At 51.1% G+C, this 25501-nt stretch overlaps 1 protein-coding gene across 1 annotated transcript in view; it reads left to right on the top strand.

Moving 5' to 3' along the window:
- The window catches only part of LOC142255065 (vomeronasal type-2 receptor 26-like), a 45136-nt gene extending 20591 nt beyond the window's left edge, over nucleotides 1-24545 (top strand). Inside the window, exons 5-6 of the mRNA XM_075326505.1 lie at nucleotides 22864-22987; nucleotides 23647-24545. Coding sequence (XP_075182620.1) covers nucleotides 22864-22987; nucleotides 23647-24545 — 1023 coding nt within the window. The remainder of the gene's footprint in view (nucleotides 1-22863; nucleotides 22988-23646) is intronic.
- The last annotated feature ends 956 nt before the right edge of the window (nucleotides 24546-25501 follow it).

Raw genomic sequence — 25501 nt, 5'->3', positions numbered from 1 at the left:
GTATTCCTGGGGGTGAGGAGTCTAATAGGAGGAGTATTCCTGGGGGGGGGGGAAGAAGAATAATAGGAGGAGTAGTCCTGAGGGGAGAGGAGGATAATAGGAGGAGTAGTCCTGTGGGGAGAGGAGGATAATAGGAGGAGTAGTCCTGGGGTGAGAGGAGTATAATAGGAGGAGTAGTCCTGGAAGGAGAGGAGTCTAATAGGAGGAGTAGTCCTGGAGGTGAGGAGTCTAATAGGAGGAGTAGTCCTGGGGGGAGAGGAGTCTAATAGGAGGAGTAGTCCTGGGGGTAGAGGAGTCTAATAGGAGGAGTATTCCTGGGGGGAGAGGAGTATAATAGGAGGAGTATTCCTGGGGAGAAAGGAGGATAATAGGAGGAGTAGTCCTGGGGTGAGAGGAGTATAATAGAAGTAGTCCTGGGGGGAGAGGAGTATAATAGGAAGAGTAGTCCTGGGGGGAAAGGAGTACAATAGGAGGAGTAGTCCTGGGGGGAGAGGAGGATAATAGGAGGGGTAGTCCTGGAGGGAGAGGAGTATAATAGGAGGAGTAGTCCTGGGGTGAGAGGAGTATAATAGAAGTAGTCCTGGGGGGAGAGGAGGATAATAGGAGGAGTATTCCTGTGGGGAGAGCAGGGTAATAGGAGGAGTATTCCTGGGGGGAGAGGAGTCTAATAGGAGTAGTAGTCCTGGGGGGAGAGGAGGATAATAGGAGGAGTAGTCCTGGGGTGAGAGGAGTATAATAGAAGTTGTCCTGTAGGGAGAGCAGGATAATAGGAGGAGTAGTCCTGGGGAAAAAGGAGGATAATAGGAGGAGTAGTCCTGGGGTGAGAGGAGGATAATAGGAGGAGTAGTCCTGGGGGGAGAGGAGGATAATAGGAGGAGTAGTCCTGGGGAGAAAGGAGGATAATAGGAGGAGTTGTCCTGGGGGGAGAGGAGGATAATAGGAGGAGTAGTCCTGGGGGGAGAGGAGTACAATAGGAGGAGTAGTCCTGGGGGGAGAGGAGGATAATAGGTGGAGTAGTCCTGGAGGGAGTGGAGGATAATAGGAGGAGTAGTCCTGGGGGGAGAGGAGGATAATAAGAGGAGTAGTCTTGTGGGGAGAGCAGGATAATAGGAGGAGTAGTCCTGGGGAGAAAGGAGGATAATAGGAGGAGAAGTCCTGGGGGGAGAGGAGTCTAATAGGAGGAGTAGTCCTGGGGGGAGAGGAGGATAATAGGAGGAGAAGTCCTGGGGGGAGAGGAGTCTAATAGGAGGAATTGTCCTGGGGGGAGAGAAGGATAATAGGAGGAGTAGTCCTGGAGGTGAGGAGTCTAATAGGAGGAGTAGTCTTGGGGGAGAGGAGTATAATAGGAGGAGTAGTCCTGGGGGGAGAGGAGAATAATAGTGAAGTAACCAGCCAGGGAGGCCTCTGGCTGTGTAGTCGTGGCAGCACTGTATTCAAGGCACATCCCTGGCTTCATCACTTCTATAATGTTGAGAGAGTGTATGTCGGTATCTTCATCGGCCGATGCACAAAGAGGCTGCAGGCAAAAGTCCAGATGCAATAAAAACGACATTTATTCACAAAGATAAAACACTCCGGTCAGCGGATTCCGGCAATATTAGTGGAGCTGGGGACAACCTGCCCAAACGCACCCTCTGGTGGGGATATGCCCAAAGTACTCCACTTCCTCCGGGCTCCCACTCTTCAGCCAAGCATACACCGGACCCACACCGGCAGAATAGGCTTTGAGGTTGCGTCCACCTCCTTATCTCCGGTGTCCCCTGATGTTCCGCTCACACAATCGCACTTGCCGCTGCAGATGTTCACTCTCCGCTGACCCGGATCCTCTCTCCCTCCCACACATTCAGACCTTGCCTAGATATCCGGCCGACTCCTCCTCCCCGGTGGCAACAGCCGTCCCACCCGGCCACTAGGGGGGTGCCCTAACACATCATATAACAATAGTAAAACATTTTTAATAACAACAGTGCCGGGTTATCTATGCTGGACTAGTAGGGGGTAGGCCCACCCACTACATGCCTCCCCTCTTAAAATCCGAGCCTCCCGGCAAGGCTCTTAAACACATAAACACATAAACACATAAAAACCTTTCGGGTCAGTTCTCAACAGCGGCACCAGTTCAGCGGCGCTCCCGGTCTCTGGATAGCGCCCGGAGGCTCAACAGCGCTCCCGGTCTTAGATGGGTGCCCGGAGGCTTCAGTAGCGCTCCCGGTCTTCGCTGGAGGGCAACAGGCCCGTCAAACTTTGCAACAACAAAAGAACTTTTTGCCGGTCTTGAACAACACCGGTCTCGGCAGGTGCTGGAGGCAACAACTTACTCTGGGGGCCAGGCTCTCTTCCATTCTTCCGCTTGAGCCTGGATGTAGGCCCCCAGAGATTGTCCCGGCTGGCGGCGGATTCGCCTGAAAGACACCGGGGCGTAGGACGGTTCCTCCGGCACAGCTGCTGCAGCTCCTCTTGGCGGTGACGGTGTTCCTGCCCGGGATGGTGGTGGTGCATCCAGCATAATGACCGGCTTATTAGTCACGTTTTGGGTCACCGCTACCACGGCTGGGAACTTCTCCGGATCAGGAGCCGGTTCCATCGCTGCTTCCGGGGCAGCAGCCAGGACGCGCCGGGGCTGAGAAGGCGCGGGCGGGAGCGGTTTGGCATGGCTCCGGCGCCGCTCTTGCTGCTCCTCCCACTCTATCTCCTCCTGCCACTGCTCCGCTTCCCGGGTGGTCGGCATGCGGGAGACGCAGACGGCAAACAGGCCGCGGCTACCGGCATCCGGCAGAAAGGTGACTTTTTCGCCCGGCCAAAGGGTGTGAAGTCGCTTAGGGAGTCCTTCGACGTCGAGATGAACCCGGTTATAAAAATAATCATCCCCGGTCTCTACTTCTCGGATGAAGCCGTATCCCTCTTGCTGATTAAACTTGACTACCACCCCGGTCACAAACTGCTGGGCTAACTTCTCGCCACCGGCACCGAACAGCATTTCCCGGACAATGGTCTCAGCCAGGAGCCGTTCCTGGACGGGGTCAGGCTTCGGGGGCGGAACACTGGGGTGCGACACCTCCGGCGGGACGATGACTGGGTCCCAGAAGAAGCCCAGGTGGTCCTTCTCTAGACGCCCGGCTAACTCCTCGGCCGACTCTGGCGCCGGAACAAATGGTGTGGCGGCGGCGTTAAGCTGCGGGGTGTCCCATGGGAAAGCAGCAACCCCCGGACGGCTTGGCATGGGCGGGGTAGCATAGGTCGCCTTCACCTCTGTGATGGTGCTCCCGGTTTGAGCATCCCATGAGGTCTTCCAGGAAACTTTGTCTGGCCTCGTAGAACCTCCCGGTCCAATGGGAAGGTCCGCTATCGCGGCCTCGCTAGCGGGGGCGAACCGAGGTCGGCCTCGACCGAGGCTGATGAGGGCCATAGTCGTCGCCAACTCCGCAGGTTGCCCAAAGTTCTCCATCTCGGTTTCCGACAGAATCGCTAGTAATGGCGGTGGTGTCGACGCTGAGGCTGGAGGAAGTGGAGGCGGGTCTTCGTTTCCCGCTCTTAAACGGACTCCACCCCCAGCCTCACGCATCATCTTGACTCCTCCGCTGAGGTACTTCTTTTTCTTTTTCTTCGTCTTCAATGCCCTGGAGCTGGCACCTCCCCTCTTTGGGCGGAGTACTCCATGCTTTCTCTTCGGCACCGGCCAGCCCCAGGCTCTTCTTTCGGCGCCAACTTTTCGCGCCTTTTCTTCCTCACAGATAACGGCTTCCTGGTCGTCACCCTGTACCCGGTCCAACGCTGCGGGTACTTCGTTTTCTTCCCACCAGGGAACTGGGAATCTTCTTTCATAGTCCGAATTCCGTGCTTCAGGCACTACTTGGTCTTCAGACTCCTGGTTCTCCGGCAAGGGACTCGGATCCTGCCGACTACGCCACTTGAAGTAACGAGCCAGGGAGGCCTCTGGCTGTGTAGTCGTGGCAGCACTGTATTCAAGGCACATCCCTGGCTTCATCACTTCTATAATGTTGAGAGAGTGTATGTCGGTATCTTCATCGGCCGATGCACAAAGAGGCTGCAGGCAAAAGTCCAGATGCAATAAAAACGACATTTATTCACAAAGATAAAACACTCCGGTCAGCGGATTCCGGCAATATTAGTGGAGCTGGGGACAACCTGCCCAAACGCACCCTCTGGTGGGGATATGCCCAAAGTACTCCACTTCCTCCGGGCTCCCACTCTTCAGCCAAGCATACACCGGACCCACACCGGCAGAATAGGCTTTGAGGTTGCGTCCACCTCCTTATCTCCGGTGTCCCCTGATGTTCCGCTCACACAATCGCACTTGCCGCTGCAGATGTTCACTCTCCGCTGACCCGGATCCTCTCTCCCTCCCACACATTCAGACCTTGCCTAGATATCCGGCCGACTCCTCCTCCCCGGTGGCAACAGCCGTCCCACCCGGCCACTAGGGGGGTGCCCTAACACATCATATAACAATAGTAAAACATTTTTAATAACAACAGTGCCGGGTTATCTATGCTGGACTAGTAGGGGGTAGGCCCACCCACTACAATAGGAGGAGTAGTCCTGGGGGGAGAGAAGTCTAATAGGAGGAGTAGTCCTGGAGGTGAGGAGTATAATAGGAGGAGTATTCCTGGGGGGGGAAGAAGAATAATAGGAGGAGTAGTCCTGAGGGGAGAGGAGTATAATAGGAGGAGTAGTCCTGGGGTGAGAGGAGTCTAATAGGAGGAGTAGTCCTGGAGGTGAGGAGTATAATAGGAGGAGTATTCCTGGGGGGGGAAGAAGAATAATAGGAGGAGTAGTCCTGAGGGGAGAGGAGGATAATAGGAGGAGTAGTCCTGGGGTGAGAGGAGGATAATAGGAGGAGTAGTCTTGTGGGGAGAGCAGGATAATAGGAGGAGTAGTCCTGGGGGGAGAGGAGGATAATAGGAGGGGTAGTCCTGGAGGGAGAGGAGTATAATAGGAGGAGTAGTCCTGGGGGGAGAGGAGTATAATAGAAGTAGTCCTGGGGGGAGAGGAGGATAACAGGAGGAGTAGTCCTGTGGGGAGAGCAGGGTAATAGGAGGAGTAGTCCTGGGGAGAGAGGAGTATAATAGGAGTAGTAGTCCTGGGGGGAGAGGAGGATAATAGGAGGAGTAGTCCTTGGGTGAGAGGAGTATAATAGAAGTAATCCTGTAGGGAGAGCAGGATAATAGGAGGAGTAGTCCTGGGGAAAAAGGAGGATAATAGGAGGAGTAGTCCTGGGGTGAGAGGAGGATAATAGGAGGAGTAGTCCTGGGGGGAGAGGAGGATAATAGGAGGAGTAGTCCTGGGGAGAAAGGAGGATAATAGGAGGAGTTGTCCTGGGGGGAGAGGAGGATAATAGGAGGAGTAGTCCTGGGGGGAGAGGAGTACAATAGGAGGAGTAGTCCTGGGGGGAGAGGGGGATAATAGGTGGAGTAGTCCTGGGGGGAGAGGAGGATAATAAGAGGAGTAGTCCTGGGGGGAGAGGAGTACAATAGGAGGAGTAGTCCTGGGGGGAGAGGGGGATAATAGGTGGAGTAGTCCTGGGGGGAGAGGAGGATAATAAGAGGAGTATTCATGGGGGCGGGGGGAGAAGAATAATAGGAGGAGTAGTCCTGGGGGGAGAGGAGGATAATAGAAGGAGTAGTCTTGTGGGGAGAGCAGGATAATAGGAGGAGTAGTCCTGGGGAGAAAGGAGGATAATAGGAGGAGAAGTCCTGGGGGGAGAGGAGTCTAATAGGAGGAGTAGTCCTGGGGGGAGAGAGGAGGATAATAGGAGGAGTTTTTTTCCTGGGGGGAGAGGAGGATAATAGGAGGAGTAGTCCTGGGGGGAGAGGAGGATGATAGGAGGAGTAGTCCTGTGGGGAGAGCAGGATAATATGAGGAGTAGTCCTGGGGAGAGAGGAGGATAATAGGAGGAGTAGTCCTGGGGAGAGAGGAGGATAATAGGAGGAGTAGTCCTTGGGTGAGAGCAGGATAATAGGAGGAGGAGTCCTGGGGTGAGAGCAGGATAATAGGAGGAGTAGTCCTGGGGAGAGAGGAGGATAATAGGAGGAGTAGTCCTTGGGTGAGAGCAGGATAATAGGAGGAGGAGTCCTGGGGTGAGAGCAGGATAATAGGAGGAGTAGTCCTGGGGTGAGAGGAGGATAATAGGAGGAGTAGTCCTGGGGGGAGAGGAGGATAATAGGAGGAGTAGTCCTGGGGAGAAAGGAGGATAATAGGAGGAGTATTCCTGGGGGGAGAGAAGAATAATAGGAGTAGTAGTCCTGGAGGGAGAGGAGGATAATAGGAGGAGTAGTCCTGTGGGGAGAGCAGGGTAATAGGAGGAGTAGTCCTGGGGAGAATGGAGGATAATAGGAGGAGTAGTCCTGGGGGGAGAGGAGGATAATAAGAGGAGTATTCATGGGGGGGAGAAGAATAATAGGAGGAGTAGTCCTGGGGGGAGAGGAGGATAATAGGAGGAGTAGTCCTGTGGGGAGAGCAGGATAATAGGAGGAGTAGTCCTGGGGGGAGAGGAGGATAATAGGAGGAGTAGTCCTGTGGGGAGAGCAGGATAATAGGAGGAGTAGTCCTGGGGAGAAAGGAGGATAATAGGAGGAGAAGTCCTGGGGGGAGAGGAGTCCAATAGGAGGAGTAGTCCTGGGGGTGAGGAGTCTAATAGGAGGAGTAGTCCTGGGGGGAGAGGAGTCTAATAGGAGGAGTTTTTTTTCCTGGGGGGAGAGGAGGATAATAGGAGGAGTAGTCCTGGGGGGAGAGGAGGATAATAGGAGGAGTAGTCCTGGGGGGAGAGGAGTCTAATAGGAGGAGTTTTTTTCCTGGGGGGAGAGGAGGATAATAGGAGGAGTAGTCCTGGGGGGAGAGGAGGATAATAGGAGGAGTAGTCCTGGGGGGAGAGGAGGATGATAGGAGGAGTAGTCCTGTGGGGAGAGCAGGATAATATGAGGAGTAGTCCTGGGGAGAAAGGAGGATAATAGGAGGAGTAGTCCTGGGGGAGAGGAGTATAATAGGAGGAGTAGTCCTGGGGGAGAGGAGGATAATAGGAGGAGTAGTCCTGGGGTGAGAGCAGGATAATAGGAGGAGTAGTCCTGGGGAGAGAGGAGGATAATAGGAGGAGTAGTCCTTGGGTGAGAGCAGGATAATAGGAGGAGTAGTCCTGGGGAGAGAGGAGGATAATAGGAGGAGTAGTCCTGGGGTGAGAGCAGGATAATAGGAGGAGTAGTCCTGGGGTGAGAGGAGTATAATAGGAGGAGGAGTCCTTGGGGGAGAAGAGGATAATAGGTGGAGTAGTCCTGGAGGGAGAGGAGGATAATAGGAGGAGTAGTCCTGGGGAGAAAGGAGGATAATGGGAGGAGTATTCCTGGGGGGAGAGAAGAATAATAGGAGTAGTAGTCCTGGAGGGAGAGCAGGGTAATAGGAGGAGTAGTCCTGGGGAGAATGGAGGATAATAGGAGTAGTCCTGGGGGGAGAGGAGGATAATAAGAGGAGTATTCATGGGGGGGGGAGAAGAATAATAGGAGGAGTAGTCCTGTGGGGAGAGCAGGATAATAGGAGGAGTAGTCCTTTGGGAGAGGTGTCTGATAGGTGGAGTAGTCCTGGGGGGAGGTGTATAGGTGCCCAATGTGTGTGGGGGGCGTGGCCGAGCGGGGCAGTTGTGGATGAGCGGGGAGGCGTGGCCAAGTGTGTGGGGGCGTAGCCGAGGGGGGGCAGAGTGTGGGGGCGTGGCCGAGGGGGAAGTGTGGGGGGCGTGGCCGAGGGGGGCAGAGTGTGGGGTGGCGTGGCCGAGTGGGACAGAGGCCAAGCGGGGGCAACTATGCAAAGCGGTTTCCATAGATACCTGATGTGTATCATTGTTATCAGCGTACGTGTGCCGGGAGTCGGGGTATGCTAGTAAGCATGTTACACATCAGGTAAGTAATCAAAGAGACAGTGCTGGGTAACTTGTTGGTCTCCTGCTGTGCAGCACGCATCAGCGTGTGACAGCGGGAGACCAACGATCTGAATGGGCAGGGAGCCGGCATACGCTGGTAACCATGCTACACAATATTACACGATGTGTACCATGGTTACCAGCATACCCCACCCCCCGTACGCACGGGAGCCCACACCAGCGTACGCCGGCGACCCCAGCAATGCGAGGGTATGTGTCGGCTGGGTTGCCGGCCTACGCTGGTGTGGGCTCCCGGGGGTACAGCACTCACCTGGGAGTCGGGGCTCCATGTCGGTTCGGGGAATGCGTGTGGGGGGCGGGGCCAGAGCGAGCGTGCATTGCGTGAGGGGGGCGTGGCCGAGTTGCCAAAGCGTGCAGGGGGCTGGGGCGAGAGGCCAATCCGTGTGGGGGCGGAGCCGAGGCGAGCGGCCAATGAGACGCTTGTCACGGTATCGACAGAATTTTGGAGCAAGACAGACAGACAGACAGTCTGAATAAGGCAATTATATATACAGATATAGCGCTATTAATTTCACAGCGCTTTACATACATTGGCAACACTGTCCCATTGGGGCTCACAATCTAAATTCCCTATCTGTATGTTTTTTGAGTGTGGGAGGAAACCAGAGAACCCGGAGGAAACCCACGCAAACACAAGGAGAACATACAAACTCCTTGCAGATGTTGTCCTTAGTGGGACTAGAACCCTGGACCCCAGCGCTGCAAGGCTGCAGTGTTAACCACTGAGCCACCGTGCTGCCCATAGAAGAAGAAGGCAAAGGATTTGTCCAGCGCTGAGGAATGATAGGGTTCAGCCAGGTAAATTTCCAATTCTTTAGTCCACGCTTGGCGTTTCAATAAAAATACACAGATGGTCCAAGTAAACACTCCATACAAAGTAGAAAATGACACAGCATGCTTGAATCTTTGTTCTCCATCCTTGCATATATGTCCCCATCCTGGTACATATGGTCCCCATCACACTGCACACTTAAGAAAAAAAAATGTAACAATTATACTCACCTTCCCTCTGCTGCCTCAGTGCGTGGAGTTCTCTTTTGATACAGTTTTTACACCTGCACTCATATATAGAGAAACACATGCTGTATACTTTACATACACTATTACATTCCAGAAGTTTTCAATGGTGTTCAAGTTTGGAGACTGGGCTGGCCATTAAGGTGTTTTTTGATGTGGTGGTCCTTCATCCACACATTGATTGACCTAGCTGTGTGGCATGGCGCATTGTCCTGCTGGAAAAAACAGCCCTCAGAGTTGGGGCACATTGCCTGAGCAGCTGGAAGCAGCTGTTTTTTCAGGATAACCTTGTATGCAGCTTGATTCATACGTCCTTTGCAAAGTTTAATCTGCCCAATTCCAGCCTTGCTGATGCATCTCTAGATTATCACCGATCAGCCACCAAATTTCACAGTGGGTGGAAGCCACTGGCTTGTACGCCTCTCCAGGTCTCCGTCTAACCATCAGACGGCCAGGTGTTGGGCAAAGCTGAAAATTAGACTCATCAGAGAAGATTTCCTTACTCCAGCCCTCTATGGTCCAATTCTTATGGTCTTTGGCAAACTTCAGCCTGGCTCTCCTTTGCTTCTCATTGATGAAAGGCTTTTTTCTAGCTTTACATGAATTAAGCCCTGCCTCTAGGAGCCTGTCACGAACTGTTCTTGCAGTACACTTCACCCCAGCTGCCATTTGAGATTCCTTTTATATGTCACTGTCATGGCCAGCCCAATCTCCAGACCTGAACCCTATTGTAAACCTCTGGAATGTAATCAAGAGGAAGATGGATATTCACAAGCCATCAAAGATAAGGAGACCCAAAAGCAGTGTGAAAGACTGGTGGAAAGCAGCCAAGGCACATGAAATTGTTGTTTCTAAATGATTATGAACTTGTTTTCTTTGCATTATTTGAGGTGTGAAAGCAATGCATGGCTTTGTTATTTTGACCATTCCTCACTTTCAGAAAATAAATGCAAAATGTATTGCTTCGAAATTCGGAGAAGTTGTGAGTAGTTTATAGAATAAAAGAACAATTTACATTTTACTCTAAAATATAAAGGGAAAAATCAGAAAAACTGACAATTTTGCACTGGTCTCTTAATTTTACCGAGAGCTGTATATGGATAGATTATATACAGTGCCTACAAGTAGTCTTCAACCCCCTGCAGATTTAGCAGGTTTGATAAGATGCAAACTTCAAACAAGAGCAGGATTTATTAACAGATGCATAAATCTTACAAACCAACAAGTTATGTTGCTCAGTTAAATTTTAATAAATTTTCAACATAAAAGTGTGGGTCAATTATTATTCAACCCCTAGGTTTAATATTTTGTGGAATAACCCTTGTTTGCAATTACAGCTAATAATCGTCTTTTATAAGACCTGATCAGGCCGGCACAGGTCTCTGGAGTTATCTTGGCCCACTCCTCCATGCAGATCTTCTCCAAGTTATCTAGGTTCTTTGGGTGTCTCATGTGGACTTTAATCTTGAGCTCCTTCCACAAGTTTTCAATTGGGTTAAGGTCAGGAGACTGACTAGGCCACTGCAACATTTTGATTTTTTCCCTCTTGAACCAGGCCTTGGTTCTCTTGGCTGTGTGCTTTGGGTCGTTGTCTTGTTGGAAGATGAAATGACGACCCATCTTAAAGATCCTTGATGGAGGAGCGGAGGTTCTTGGCCAAAATCTCCAGGTAGGCCGTGCTATCCATCTTTCCATGGATGCGGACCAGATGGCCAGGCCCCTTGGCTGAGAAACAGCCCCACAGCATGATGCTGCCACCACCATGCTTGACTGTAGGGATGGTATTCTTGGGGTCGTATGCAGTGCCATCCAGTCTCCAAACATCACGTGTGTAGTTGGCACCAAAGATCTCGATCTTGGTCTCATCAGACCAGAGAACCTTGAACCAGTCCGTCTCACAGTCCTCCAAGTGATCATGAGCAAACTGTAGATGAGCCTTGACATGACGCTTTGAAAGTAAAGGTACCTTACGGGCTCGTCTGGAACGGAGACCATTGCGGTGGAGTACGTTACTTATGGTATTGACTGAAACCAATGTCCCCACTGCCATGAGATCTTCCCGGAGCTTCTTCCTTGTTGTCCTTGGGTTAGCCTTGACTCTTCGGACAAGCCTGGCCTCGGCACGGGTGGAAACTTTCAAAGGCTGTCCAGGCCGTGGAAGGCTAACAGTAGTTCCATAAGCCTTCCACTTCCGGATGATGCTCCCAACAGTGGAGACAGGTAGGCCCTACTCCTTGGAAAGGGTTTTGTACCCATTGCCAGCCTTGTGACCCTCCACGATCTTGTCTCTGATGGCCTTGGAATGTTCCTTTGTCTTTCCCATGTTGACCAAGTATGAGGGCTGTTCACAAGTTTGGGGAGGGTCTTAATTAGTCAGAAAATGCTGGAAAAAGAGATAATGAATCCAAACATGTGAAGCTCATTGTTCTTTGTGCCTGAAATACTTACTCAGCCCCCTCTGAACAGTTAGGACACCACCTTTCAGTAGGAATACAGATCAAGAGTCAGTCTCTGGGTACTTCCAGGAAAGGTGGTTCTAGACCTCACCTTAGGTAGGAATACAAATAAGGAGTTAGTCTCTGAGTATCTCCAGGATAGGTAGGTTTAGTCCAAAGGACGTTCAAGGGTCTAAAAGCTGAAGAAGATAGACGAAGAATGGGGCAAGGAATATCAAAAGACAGAAGAGCTGGATGCACCCTGCAACATCTCATTACGTGTTATCATGGCAAAAACAGCCCACGATCAAGGTTGGATATACCATGAAGAATCAGACACATGGGAAGAAACTGGGAAGAAGGCTAATAAGGAACAGCAGTTTCCTCCATACCTGTCAACTAGTCCTGGAACAGCTCCAAAAATAGCAGGATCCCTGGGATGGACCTGCACAAACTGTGGCCAACAAAATCCGGACTGGAGTGAAACATGCCTAGCCTGTGAAGCCCCACAGCACAAGCTACAAGCCACAGCACCAGTGCCTCTTTATCCCGTAGTGGAAAGAAGAGTCCTGATAAGACCACCTGTTAATCCACAAAACCCAGATGCTCCCAGAGATGCAGTTCCTCGTACGTATGATGACTACGTACCCTGGACTCCAGCCGAGCAGATGGCTTTCCTGCAAAATGCTCCAGACCCGACTAGAAACCCAGTCAGTTTTTCCCGTTACCTGAACCAAATACAGGTCTCCTACAGAAGCACTTGGTTGGACATGGAGGGTTTGTGTAGAGTTAAAATGTCTCCCAAACTGTATGCCAAACTCACTGCTGATCTGACAGTGCATGTTCCGGACGATACCCGTACTGTGGCATCCGGCCAGGACTTCATGATAAGACTCAATCTTTTCTGCGCCCAGGAGCAAAGAACTAAGGGCACAATGGGACCAGTGCATGAAGGTCCTGTGGAGAATGTCAGCTCATTTTACTACAGATTGATCCAGTCATTCGCAGATGAAGGGCTGGACATACAAGCAGCCGCAATACGTCGCCTGATGGTAAGGTCCTTCATGGATGGAATACATGCACCTCTGACAGAAAGATTGAAAGTGTGCTGCCCAGAATGGAGAAACATGGAAGACATAGATCTTCTAGTCAACAAAGCAAGTGGCTTAGAAACCGGCGCAAAGAATAAAAGGAGCAACAAGAAAGTTGTCATAGCAGCAGTGAACGGTCAGCCAGAAGGTACAAGAAAGAAGGCACCGACCTGCTACTATTGTGGGATCAGAGGACATGTGATCAGAGACTGTAGAAAGAAAAAGAGGGACACTCAAAACCAACCCGAGAGTCAGGAGGAGAAGACTGCCTGACTTGCGGCAGCACGGGATAGGGATGCCAGAGGTCCATTTATACACGTCATGTTATGTATGTTCACATTGGCAACAAGGAAATAAGAGCTTTGGTGGACTCAGGAGCCTCACGCTCCGTACTCCCCAGGAACCTGGTGCCTGAAGGATCCATCTCATCTGAAGCTACTATAGTATCTGGTTTTGATGGACAAGCCCAGATAATCCCAATAACCCATTCTCCCATCCATCCCAGAAGGTGAAACTGGGACCACACATGTTCGTGTCCAAATTCTTAGTGTCCCCCCAGGGTGGAGATGCCCTAGTGGGAGCAGATCTACTATCAAGACTGCAAGCTCAGATTGTCTACAATGAAGATGGATCTGCTATCCTGCAAATTCCAGAAGATATCCCAGAAGAAGTCCTGTGCACCCTCCAGATGATCGAAGATCAACCTGAATTTGATGTTATACGTGAAGTAAACACAGATCCAATACTTCTACAAGTTCCTGCAAAACTCTGGTCCACATCAAAAACTGACCTCGGCACACTACCCGAGTCCCCCGTAAAAGTTTCAGTCAAGCCTGGAATTACACCTCCGCAGCTGAGACAATATCCTCTCAATGCTCAACAAGAAGCTGCCCTGGATTACCAAATAAGGGCAGTGAACTCAATACTGGAGCCCCTCACCCCTGTTGTACCAAATCCACATACATTGCTCACACAGGTGTCGGCTACATCCACCCATTACACAGTCATAGACCTTGCTAATGCTTTCTTCTCAGTACCATTGGACCCAGCATGCCAAGATTTCTTTGCGTTCACGCACAAGCAAAATCAATATACATGGACACGCCTGCCCCAAGGTATGCAGCATTCCCCTACGCTATATACTCAGGCTATGAGCAGTGTTCTTGAAAGCTGGAAGTGCCCTGAACACTGTGTCCTTCTTCAGTACGTGGATGATTTACTACTGTGCTGCCCTAATGAAGAAGAATGTAAAACGGCTTCAATAAGCCTTCTTACCTTTCTGGCAGAAGTAGGATGCAAAGCAAGCAGAGATAAATTGCAATTCTGCAAAACAAGGGTCACGTTCCTGGGTCATTGCCTTTCTGCGGGACAAAAACACCTCAGCCTGGACAGACAAGAAGTTATCAGAAAAGCAAGCATTCCCAAGAATCTTAAGCAACTTAGAGGATTTTTAGGATTGATCTCATTCTGCAGACAGTGGATTCCCAATGCGTCACTACCATGCAACCGCTGTATGATTGCACAAAAAATGTTCCTTTCTCCCTTACAGAAGAAGCTCGACAAAGCTTTCAAAAGCTCAAGGAACTAGTGATTGATGCACCTGCTCTGGCACTACCAAACTATGATCTCACCTTTAATCTGTTCGTAGCAGAGCTTCAAGGCTTTGCTGTAGGAGTACTTACCCAGAAGACGGACAAACATCACATCATAGGGTACTACTCCTCTCAACTCGACAATTTCACCAGAGCAGCACCAACCTGTGTCCGTGCTGTTACAGCAGTTTCAAACATACTTCAGAAAGCATCTGAAATCTCACTCGATTTCCCGACTACCATCCTTACCAGCCGTGACATCTATGCTATTCTCAATCAAGTGCAGCTGAAACATCTCTCCATGGCAAGACAAGTCAGACTTCAGTGTACGCTGTTGCTACCCCCAAACATCTCATTTGCTCGAGTGACCAGTCTAAACCTTGCTGATCTGCTGATCTTCACAAGTTTAGAAGGGGGGACAGAAGAAGAGAGTGACAAACGTACTAGCACACCATTTGACCATGATTGTCAGGAACTCATCGAACATGAGGCAAAGCCCCTGCACAATATTCAGGCAACACCGCTTACAAATCCAGACTTTGAACTTTTTGTGGATGGTAGCAGATACGCTGATGAAGCAGGCAAGTTCCAAACCGGATTTGCAGTAGGGACTCTATATGCAGTCTTAGCCAAACAACCGCTACCTCCACGCATATCTGCTCAAGAAGCAGAACTTCTCGCCCTCATCTGGGCAATTGAGTTTCTGGAAGAACGAACAGCGAACATCTACACGGACTCAGCCTATGCACACGGAATTGTGCACGATTTTGGCACTATCTGGCAGACTAGAGGATTCCTCACAGCAACAGGAAATCCCATCAGGCATGGAGCCTCAGTGAAGAAACTAATGGAAGTAGCTTTGATACCAAAGCAACTAGCAATCATAAAGGTTGCTGCCCACACCAAGGCTCAAACACCTGAGGCAAGGGGAAATCGCTTGGCCGACCAAACAGCAAAACAAGCAGCCTTACTCCCTTTGAAGGAGACGGAAACAGTGTCAACGACGGAGGAAGAAATGCAGAACCTCTTTGAGACACAAGAAAATGCCTCTGAGGAAGAAAAGGCCGGATGGCGGGCCAAAGGGGCAGAAAAAGTGGAGGGGATTTGGCGCCTAAACGGACTCTCCGTCCTGCCACGAAGTTGGTTCCCTGCCATTTTCCAAGCACTTCACTACCCTACACACGGTAGCACAAACTCAATCATGAACCAGATGCAACCTTATTGGGTAGCCCCCGGCTTCAGACAATACGCCTCACAGAGAATAAAAGCTTGTCACATCTGTCAACAACACAATCCAGGCCAGCTAACTAAAACCCCGCAAAGACACATGCCAAAGACGTCTGCCCCATTCCAAAGAGTACAAATAGACTATATACAGTTGCCAAAACATGGCATCTACGAGTTTGTACTTGTCTGTGTAGACCTCTTCTCAGGATGGCCAGAGGCCTACCCTGTTAGCTCAGCCACTGCCCAAATTACAGCAAAAAAATTGGCCTGTGAGCTGGTGCCTCGGTTTGGACTCCCTGAAGTCATAGAGTCAGACCGAGCTACTCATTTCACTGGACAAGTTTTCCAGAACACCTGTGCCCTGTTAAGCATTCAGTCAGCCTTACACATGCCTTACCACCCACAGTCATCAGGGAAAGTGGAAAGGTTAAATGGAACTCTAAAGCTCAATCTAGCCAAGGCAGTGGAGGAGACTGTTAGACCATGGACAGAATGTCTCCCCATAGCTCTTTACTCTATAAGGACTACCCCGCAGGGAAAGCACAGGCTCTCACCCTTTGAAATACTCTTTGGTAGTGCACCCAGATTAGGATGCTACTTCCCGCAGGAGTTACACCTGCAATTTGATAGCCTAACGTCTTATGTTGTTTCCCTGCAGAAGAGACGAACTGAAACCCACCAAAGGGTCTACTCTTCTCTACCTGATCCTGATGCCGTTCCAGGAACCCACTCTCTAAAGCCTGGTGACCGGGTTTACCTAAAGAAGCACGTGAGAAAGACCCTTGAGCCACGATTCGAAGGGCCTTTGACTGTCCAGCTGACCACTCCAACCTCCGTGAAACTTGAGGGGAGATTGACAGGGGTCCATGCCAGCCACTGCAAGAAGGCCTAATACTGCTGATAAGTATTTCTATGTGTACTTCCTTTTTGGGGCTTTCTACACCATGGCAGAATTCATTTGAGACCCATGATGAAGTGTTAGCTGAAAAACTTGAGATCACAAACTGCTGGATATGTACACACGCACCTGTGTCAGCCTCTTCTATGCCATACTTAGCTATACCAGTCCCATTAGACAGGCCTAGTGGCCGACCCCATGTGGTTCAAATGAGCCATGTCAACAAATTTTTCAGCACCCTTTTTCTCTACCCTATGGTAATGCAGATGTATGATAAGTTGGTAGAAAGCACCGACTATCTTGATGATCAAATTTTTTAGGTTCTCCAAGCAGCAAATAGTACCATTGCTATACAGAGACAATTAATCATTGTAACCAACCAACATACTTTGGTACTGGATTACCTAACAATCTGGTGTCTGTTTATTAGTTGCTTATGTAGTGTTCAAGTTGCTAATGGATTTGTTTTCCCACTGCCTTAAGCAATGTAGATACAATGATTATTCAGCACCCCTATGAAATCACTAATATGGTTTATTTCTCTCCTCTCTACTCATTCCTCTAGAAATCACCTTGGCGTATCATGATGAGACTCCCATCGAGAGGCATGCAGGCAGCACTGGGTGTTGGATGTGAGACGACACACTCCCTGAGCAACCCCGCGGCTCAGAAAGTATCTGGTGGCTAGCCTGCTCGCTCTATAGTCCACAGCTTCTCGATGGTCCCCTGTCCATCACTCACGCCAAAAGGGGGGATTGTGAGGGAAGGGTTAACCTTTTTGGACTGGTTAGGAAAAAAATAGAAAAATAATAGAAATTCATTCTCCCATGCAAGAGCAAAACCAGACTTATTTACATGATAAACTGAGACCAAACTCAAGGACGCAGAATGTTTTGACTTGGAGACGATTGAAAAACATCTTGTTATGGAAGAAGAAACGTCATAGACTGTTATGGGAGTATAAGTCATTATGTTAATTTTTCTTGCTCGACAAATATGTAATTCACGCCTTTAATGAATATGTATGTTGCATAGTTACGTCCTAATCAACTTTGTATAACCTTGTAATGTAAACAAAATAATACACTTTCTATTCGGAGCCACACATCTCCAGTCTTATGTGTATAACAGTGTCTCCCTGTTTTCATTTGAGGCAAAGGGAGTAGCAGAGGGGGTTACCGGTACCCTCTCTGCATTCGGACATCGCTGGCAACAGCTGTGACTGTTAGGTCAACCTAACAACGCCATGTTGCGTTTGGAGACCCCCCTGAGGTGCCTAAACAATGGAGCTCCCCCACATGTGACCCCATTATGGAAACTAGACCCCTCCCCCCATAAAAAAAAATTAGTTTGGCGAACTACAAAATACGGACATCAGTAAAAAAAAAAATATGAGCACTGTCGCGGGCGGAGGAGGGGACGCCGCGCTCTCCCACTGCTCGGGTCCGGCTGCCGCGGCTGCTGTGGCCTGCTGCTGCTCGGTGGCTCGAGCGATGGGCCGGATCTCGGGGACTCTAGCGGCGCTCCTCACCCGTGAGTGAAAGGGGTTTGGTTGTTGGGATTGTTTATTGTCCGTGACGCCACCCACGGTTGTGGTGATTGAGTGTATACCACCGCTGCTCTGGCTGGGGAACCCGGGAGTGATGGTATGGAGCAGCCAGTTGTTGCTTTGCCCCTCCGTGGGTAGGGGTTGGTGATCCCGGGGCCCAGTGATGGAATTGGGATGGTGGACAGGCGGGTATGGGGCCTGTGGAGGTGCAGGGGCAGCGCTGTGCCGCACGGCATGGAGGTACTCACTCAGCCAGTAAACACGACACAGTTCTCGGTAAACAAACGGCTGGTTGGACGGGTCCCTTGGACGGTTACGGTGCTGATGATCCCTGCAGTTGACGGTGACGGTCTCTTCCCTGCACCTATGTGTAGTTGTTTGGTTGCGATGGGTTCCCACCGGTAACCCGCTCCCCGGCTTGGATATGAGCCGGAGGAGCTCCACTCTTGCCCGCAGGCGCTGGCCCTGGGAAGCTGGTGCCTTGGCGGTGGCGGTGTCTCCCCTTAACGGTCGGGCTGTTGCCTTCAAACGGGACTTGGTTGTTGGGAGACAGTCGTCCCCTTCACTGACGGATTTGGCAAATTATGGCGACTCCTAGCCTTGTCGGGATCCGAAAGGCCCCTGACCTGGTGCTGACTGTTCTTTGTATACCGCTCCGGTTCCGCCGGGTCACCACCCGTCTGCGGTCCTTTCGGCAACCTCCGAGCAATCTCTCCTGCAGACGGTCACCGTCGTCTGCCAACCTTGCTGTCTCAGTCCGGGGCACACACCCGGACTAACTTCAGGCTTCTTGCTGTCACTTTCTCTGTCACTACTCTCACTTTCCTCCTTTACCACTTCACCAGCTTCACTCCACTTCCTTTCACTTTCACTGCCCTGGCTGGACTGCCTGGTTTTCCCGCCTCCAGAGCTGTGAACTCCTCGGTGGGCGGAGCCAACCGCCTGGCCCACCCCCTGGTGTGGACACCAGCCCCTGGAGGAAGGCAACAAGGATTTTAGTTTTGACCTTGTGTGTACCTGCAGGGAATGTGGGGTGCGTGTGGTGTTGTGACCTGTGACCCCTGGCTTGCCAAGGGCGTCACATTCCCCCTTAGCAAAACGCAGACCGTCCTCGGGCTGCCCGTCCAACACCGGTTTTATTTTCCTTTTGTTTTTCTGAAAAATATGTAAAAGGTAAACATAATACAGCTTATGACATCATCCCACATCGGGAGGTTCGGTATTTAAACATTGCAAACATTTTAAACGGTTGCGGCTCCGCTCTCTCCCACCCATGTAACCTGGCCCTGATGCTGCCCCTAAAACCCAGGCAGCACCCCTTGACCCCAGTCCAGCACAAGTTACCCGAGCGGGATCTGTCCTTCCCCTCCAGAGGGTAGCCACTGGTTCCTGTGGTGGCTGGGCCCCAGCCTGCTCTACTGCGGGCCCTCCCTCCAACCTGCCTCTCAAGGAGGCGGTGACGGTAGCTGCAACAAACAGATTTTTATTTACATCCCACTTAACGTTTGTGGTTGCCCTGCAAGTTCACAGGCTTGTCCATAAGGAGTCCCTTATGCAACTTTTTAAACGGTCCCCACGGGGACAACGGTGTCGGCAACGGCCGGTTTTCCAAATCACGGTGTAAATCAGATTACTTCACGGTTTCATCTTCTCTTATCATCATTTTTAAACTTTCAAACATTTTCAAACAAACACACTGGTGGTCCCAACGGGGACTGAACAATGGAGTTCCGCTGCCCTACTCAGAGTCCTCAGCTAGGGCAGATCCATCCCCCTCCACCAGCATATCCAGCATGCACTGACATGCCTGCTGTGGCAGGGGCACCCGGTACCCATTTCCACCGGTACGCGGGGTATGGAAAACCACTGGGTCTCCTACATAGCGGGAACGCTCACTTGCCTCCTCAAGCTCAGCAGCGGACCCGGGGCTGGAGCCGGAGTCATCATCTCTTGTTCCTGCGTCAGGCGGGTTACCGCCAGCTGCCGCAGCATCCCGGCCTCCAGCATCTAGCACTTCAGACCCTTCCGCGGTAGCACGGAGCAGCAGATTAGGCGAGCTTACACTGAGGTGCCCCATAAGTAACGGCAAGGGGGATGCATAGGCCGAGACTAGGCCGGGCCCCTCAGCCGCAGCGGCCGGTCCTGGTAGGACAAAGGGACGTGGGTCACCAGTCGACTCTGCTACATCCATTCCCTCTCCGTACATCGGGACAGTTGTAATCAGCATCTCCACCTCGTTGGTCCACTGCTCCATCATCCAGAAGATCTGATCCTGCTTACGCTGATGGAATTGAATCACCCAGGCCTTCATCCAGGCCACGGTCCCGGGCTCGGGGTCTAGCACAGTCACTACCGGGACTTCTGGCACCATTCTGTTAAGGGGCCGCGGTCCTAGCGGTTCCCCCTGGTGTACTTCAGGGACGTCCCGGACGTCTGCAGCTGGCTGGTCCGCCGGAGCGGCTGGGCAGGGTATCGCTACCGGTTGGGCAGGTAGCGGGCCTAATGGCGGAGCGGCAGCAGCCATCGCGGGTAGCGGGGAGAGAGGCAGGGTGAGCGGAAGCCGGCCGGGCCCCTCAGCTCCAATGGCCGATCCCTCAGGAATACAGGGGCATGGGTCTCTCACCCGCTCCTCCAAATCCTCTTCCACCTCGCGTCTCCACATAGCAGCCACCACGTCCGCCATGTCGATCTCCCACTCCTCCAGGAGGAGTTGCATGTGGGCCTGCAGACGATTACTCAGCGGGACGGTCCGGTCCCACATCCACGTCGCCGTGCCGGGCGCGGGGGTCTCGCTGTTATTAGCTGGAGCGGACATCTCGGCAGTCGTGCTTTCCAGGAACAGGGTGGCTGCAGAGTCCTGGCGTCCCTGCTTTTATAGCTGCGTTCACATGCAGCCAGCCGCCATCACGTCCCCCTTAGCTTCTTTCCGGCCCCTCCTCTATCGGGGCGGGGTTTTGGCCTTCGCGCCTCTGCTACTCGAGAAGACACTCGAGCGGGGACTCTTCGCGCCAAAGATGGCGACTTCTGAAATTTTCCGGCCAGACACCTCCGGCGGTAACAAGGCACACCTCTACCAGACGGCAGAGCGGTAAGATCCTGTTCGTGACGCCAAGTTGTCGCGGGCGGAGGAGGGGACACCGCGCTCTCCCACTGCTCGGGTCCGGCTGCCGCGGCTGCTGCGGCCTGCTGCTGCTCGGTGGCTCGAGCGATGGGCCGGATCCCGGGGACTCTAGCGGCGCTCCTCGCCCGTGAGTGAAAGGGGTTTGGTTGTTGGGATTGTTTATTGTCCGTGACGCCACCCACGGTTGTGGTGATTGAGTGTACACCACCGCTGCTCTGGCTGGGGAACCCGGGAGTGATGGTATGGAGCAGCCAGTTGTTGTTTTGCCCCTCCGTGGGTAGGGGTTGGTGATCCCGGGGCCCAGTGATGGAATTGGGATGGTGGACAGGTGGGTATGGGGCCTGAGGAGGTGCAGGGGCGCAGGGGCAGCGCTGTGCCGCACGGCACGGAAGTACTCACTCAGCCAGTAAACACGACACAGTTCTCGGTAAACAAACGGCTGGTTGGATGGGTCCCTTGGACGGTTACGGTGCTGATGATCCCTGCAGTTGACGGTGACGGTCTCTTCCCTGCACCTATGTGTAGTTGTTTGGTTGCGATGGGTTCCCACCGGTAACCCGCTCCCCGGCTTGGATATGAGCCGGAGGAGCTCCACTCTTGCCCGCAGGCGCTGGCCCTGGGAAACTGGTGCCTTGGCGGTGGCGGTGTCTCCCCTTAACGGTCGGACTGTTGCCTTCAAACGGGACTTGGTTGTTGGGAGACAGTCGTCCCCTTCACTGACGGATTTGGCAAATTATGGCGACTCCTAGCCTTGCCGGGATCCGAAAGGCCCCTGCCCTGGTGCTGACTGTTCTTTGTATACCGCTCCGGTACCGCTGGGTCACCACCCGTCTGCGATCCTTTCGGCAACCTCCGAGCAATCTCTCCTGCAGACGGTCACTGCCGTCTGCCAACCTTGCTGTCTCAGTCCGGGGCACACACCCGGACTAACTTCAGGCTTCTTGCTGTCACTTTCTCTGTCACTACTCTCACTTTCCTCCTTTACCACTTCACCAGCTTCACTCCACTTCCTTTCACTTTCACTGCCCTAGCTGGACTGCCTGGTTTTCCCGCCTCCAGATCTGTGAACTCCTCGGTGGGCGGAGCCAACCGCCTGGCCCACCCCCTGGTGTGGACACCAGCCCCTGGAGGAAGGCAACAAGGATTTTAGTTTTGACCTTGTGTGTACCTGCAGGGAATGTGGGGTGCGTGTGGTGTTGTGACCTGTGACCCCTGGCTTGCCCAGGGCGTCACAGCACCAGCAACTGACACTAAGGCAAGTGTTACACGTGAGAGAGATGAGCCGTATACCTGAAAAGGTGGAACAAAACAGCAAATTGACTATTTGTCTTTACTGGTGGTTTTGGAGTGTAATCATTCGCTCAGCTAAAAAAGAAAAAATAGTGCCCAGAGTTTCCTCTCTTTTTTTGGATATTTATTATTAACTATATTCTTTCTTTAACAGCCCCCTTGCACCATCCCATAACTGTAAAGTCCAAGTTCGGTGTTTGGACGCAAGTTCAGGTTATCTCAGATCCCGAACTAGAACTTTACAAAACGTTCGGGCAAGTCTCTCGAACACGAACATCGGGGGGTTCGCCCATCGCTATTGGTGTCCGGTGATCTTTGGTTGACAGTGCCATCATATTTATCTTATCTAATACTTTGGACAAGGTCAAATACAATGTATCATCACATTTTTATTTGTACCAATGTTGGAATTTAAAGGGAACCTGTCACCAAATGTTTATAATACTCACCTAACGGTCGGTGTAGAGCAGACTGGTCGGATGGGCATCTCCGTTCTCCGGGTCCCGCGCCTCCTCTTTTGGTCATCTTTGTCCACCTTTTGTGGTGAAAGAGGAGGCGTGGGACCCGGAGAACAGAGACGTCCATCTGACCAGTCTGCTCTTTACCAACCGTTAGGTGAGTATTATGAACATCCAGTGACAGGTTCCCTTTAATGACACTGAAAATACAAATGTATGAACCTTGTCTGCTTTCTACAGGCTCCAAGGTCCCAATGCTCAACAAGCTGTGAACCTGGACAGAGGAAAGTGGCCACTTCTAGCATACACTTCTGCTGTTACGATTGTGCCCCTTGTTCAGCAGGAGAAACATCTAATGTCACAGGTATAATCAGTTTTGCAGCTTTTTTTTCCAGTAACATAAATTATATTAACATATAAAACAGATCAGCATTGATAGTGATAGTATTATAGATTACAAAGACTTCTAAAGTCTACAGCCATGACACAGTGCAATAAACACAAGACTCAGACCTCCTCCAGACCAAGCAAGTCCACCCAAGAAAAAGAGAACTCAACACCCTGATCATCCGCTGTAGGTGACCTATTTTCTGATCGTCCGCTGTAGGTGGCCTATTTTCTGATCGTCCGCTGTAGGTGGCCTAGTTTCTGAAATAGATAGAACCCTTCTAACAATGGCTAGCTACAGTCATTGCCATCTACTTACAAGACAAATAAAGGGCTATTCTGTGATTCAAACCAATGACCAGCGATTGGTGATGAGTCGTCTGAATCATTGTAGATGGAAAGATCCACAGTGAAGGAGGATTTCTCATGTAAGGGAAGTGTGAAATTAATAAGCAAAAGCCCCATCCACTCCCTTATGGAGCCCATTTGTACAATTTCAGTTTTTCAAACACCTAATGTAAGTGGAAGAAAACAACCATGAAATAATTATGAATAAATAGCTCAGTGACATATTGTATATAACTGCACATATAACCTCAACTAATGAGCGGATCTCACATGCACTTTGTCCTACAGATAGTGAAAACTGCATGAAGTGTCCAGAAGACGCCTGGTCAAGTGAGAACAGAACATTCTGCATCTCAAAGAAGATAGAATATTTATCTTATAGTGAGGACATCATTTCTGTAGCTTTTTCTTGTTTATCATTTTTCTTCTGTATTCTGACAACTTTAATTTTTGCAATTTTTGTTTCACACCGTGACACCCCGATTGTAAGAGCGAATAACAAGAACCTGAGCTTCGTTCTCCTGGTCTCCATCATGCTCAGCTTCCTCTGTGTCTTCTTGTTCCTTGGTCGTTCTGTGGATATTACCTGCATGTTACGTCAGATCTGCACTGGATTACTTCTCTCAATATCCATCTCTTCATTGTTAGCCAAGACCATAACGGTTTACATCGCGTTCAAAGCCACCAAACCTGGAAGTGTGTGGAGAACATGGACCGGAGTAAAACTCCCTAATTGTGTGCTCCTGATCTGCTCCTCCGTCCAGGTGGCCATCTGTATGAGTTGGGTGACCCTCTGTTCCCCCTTCCAGGAGCTGGACACACAGTCTTATACGGAGAAGATCATAGTTCAGTGCAATGAAGGCTCCGATCTTTGGTTCTACTCTGTCCTGGGTTATATGGGGATTCTGGCCGCTGTTAGTTTTATTACAGCTTTCTTAGCCCGGACATTACCGGACAGTTTTAATGAGGCCAAGTACATCACCTTCAGTATGCTAGTGTTCTGCAGCGTCTGGATAGCCATGATCCCGGCTTATCTCAGCACTAAAGGCAAATATATGGTGGCTGTGGAGATATTTGCCATCCTGACCTCTAATGCTGGGCTGTTGGGCTGCATATTTTTCCCTAAATGTTATGTCATTTTGCTTAAACCTGAACTAAATACAAGGTCACATGTACTAGGTAAATAGATAAATAGATAGAGCATGTTCATACATGTTTGTAGACCTGAGATGTGGTAAAAGATTAGCATTGTAACATCACTAAAATGGCCTAATATTAGACTAATGCTGCAGGCCATTGGCTCAGCGGTTATGGGATAATTGGATGATTTATGCCCTGGGGCATGACACCTTCAACAGATAATGTCCTGAGATGTACCCCTCGAACCCGGCTCAGACCTCTCCTGGGACTTTACAGACTCCACAGGTGAAGACTTGTTTTTTCTTTTGGGCCTCAACCTCCCTTTGGGAACACCAGTGAGGTGACCTTAAGCACCCTTGACTCACCAGGGATTTTTTGACCACCAGGTACCTCTCCACCAGGCCCACCAATTCACCTGCGTTCTCGGGATCTCCCTGGGCATCCCAACATAAACCGGTCTTGGCAGAGTGTGGACGAATCAGTCCATCACCACACTCTCCACCATTTGGGCTGGGTATCAAGTTTCTTGCTGCCGCCAAATTCTATAAGAAGTGTGTAGCGCCCCTGAAGCCATCAGGAGCTACAAGGTTCTGCATCCTCACCAGGATGCAGGGCATACCCCCTAGGGCCCCGGAAGACCAGTGCCGTTCACACACAAACACTTCACAAAATTCCAGCTTTTCCCCAACAATCCCCCATAGTATGGTACAAAGCTAGGGTCGGACCAATGGATGGCCGCCTAGAGGGGGAGCCAGTCCAGTCCACTAGTTGACCAGGTGGGAGGGGCAGACAGTGGACAGTCAGAGGAGTTGAGCAGTGAAGGGAGACGCACTGACTAGGAGTGAACAGTAACCTGGTGCCCGGGAGTACGGTGGAGTACTCCTGGAACTACGCACCAATGGGGTACAGGACCCTAGGTCAGGCAGAAGCTCCTGGCAGGCCTGACAACACATGCACAGCGAGGGGACCATCAAGAACCTCCCTGACCTTAAAAATCCGAAGT

Source organism: Anomaloglossus baeobatrachus, chromosome 10 (genome assembly GCF_048569485.1).
Source record: "Anomaloglossus baeobatrachus isolate aAnoBae1 chromosome 10, aAnoBae1.hap1, whole genome shotgun sequence".
Classification (NCBI taxonomy): Eukaryota; Metazoa; Chordata; class Amphibia; order Anura; family Aromobatidae; genus Anomaloglossus; species Anomaloglossus baeobatrachus.
This window is presented reverse-complemented; position numbering and strand designations above follow the sequence as displayed.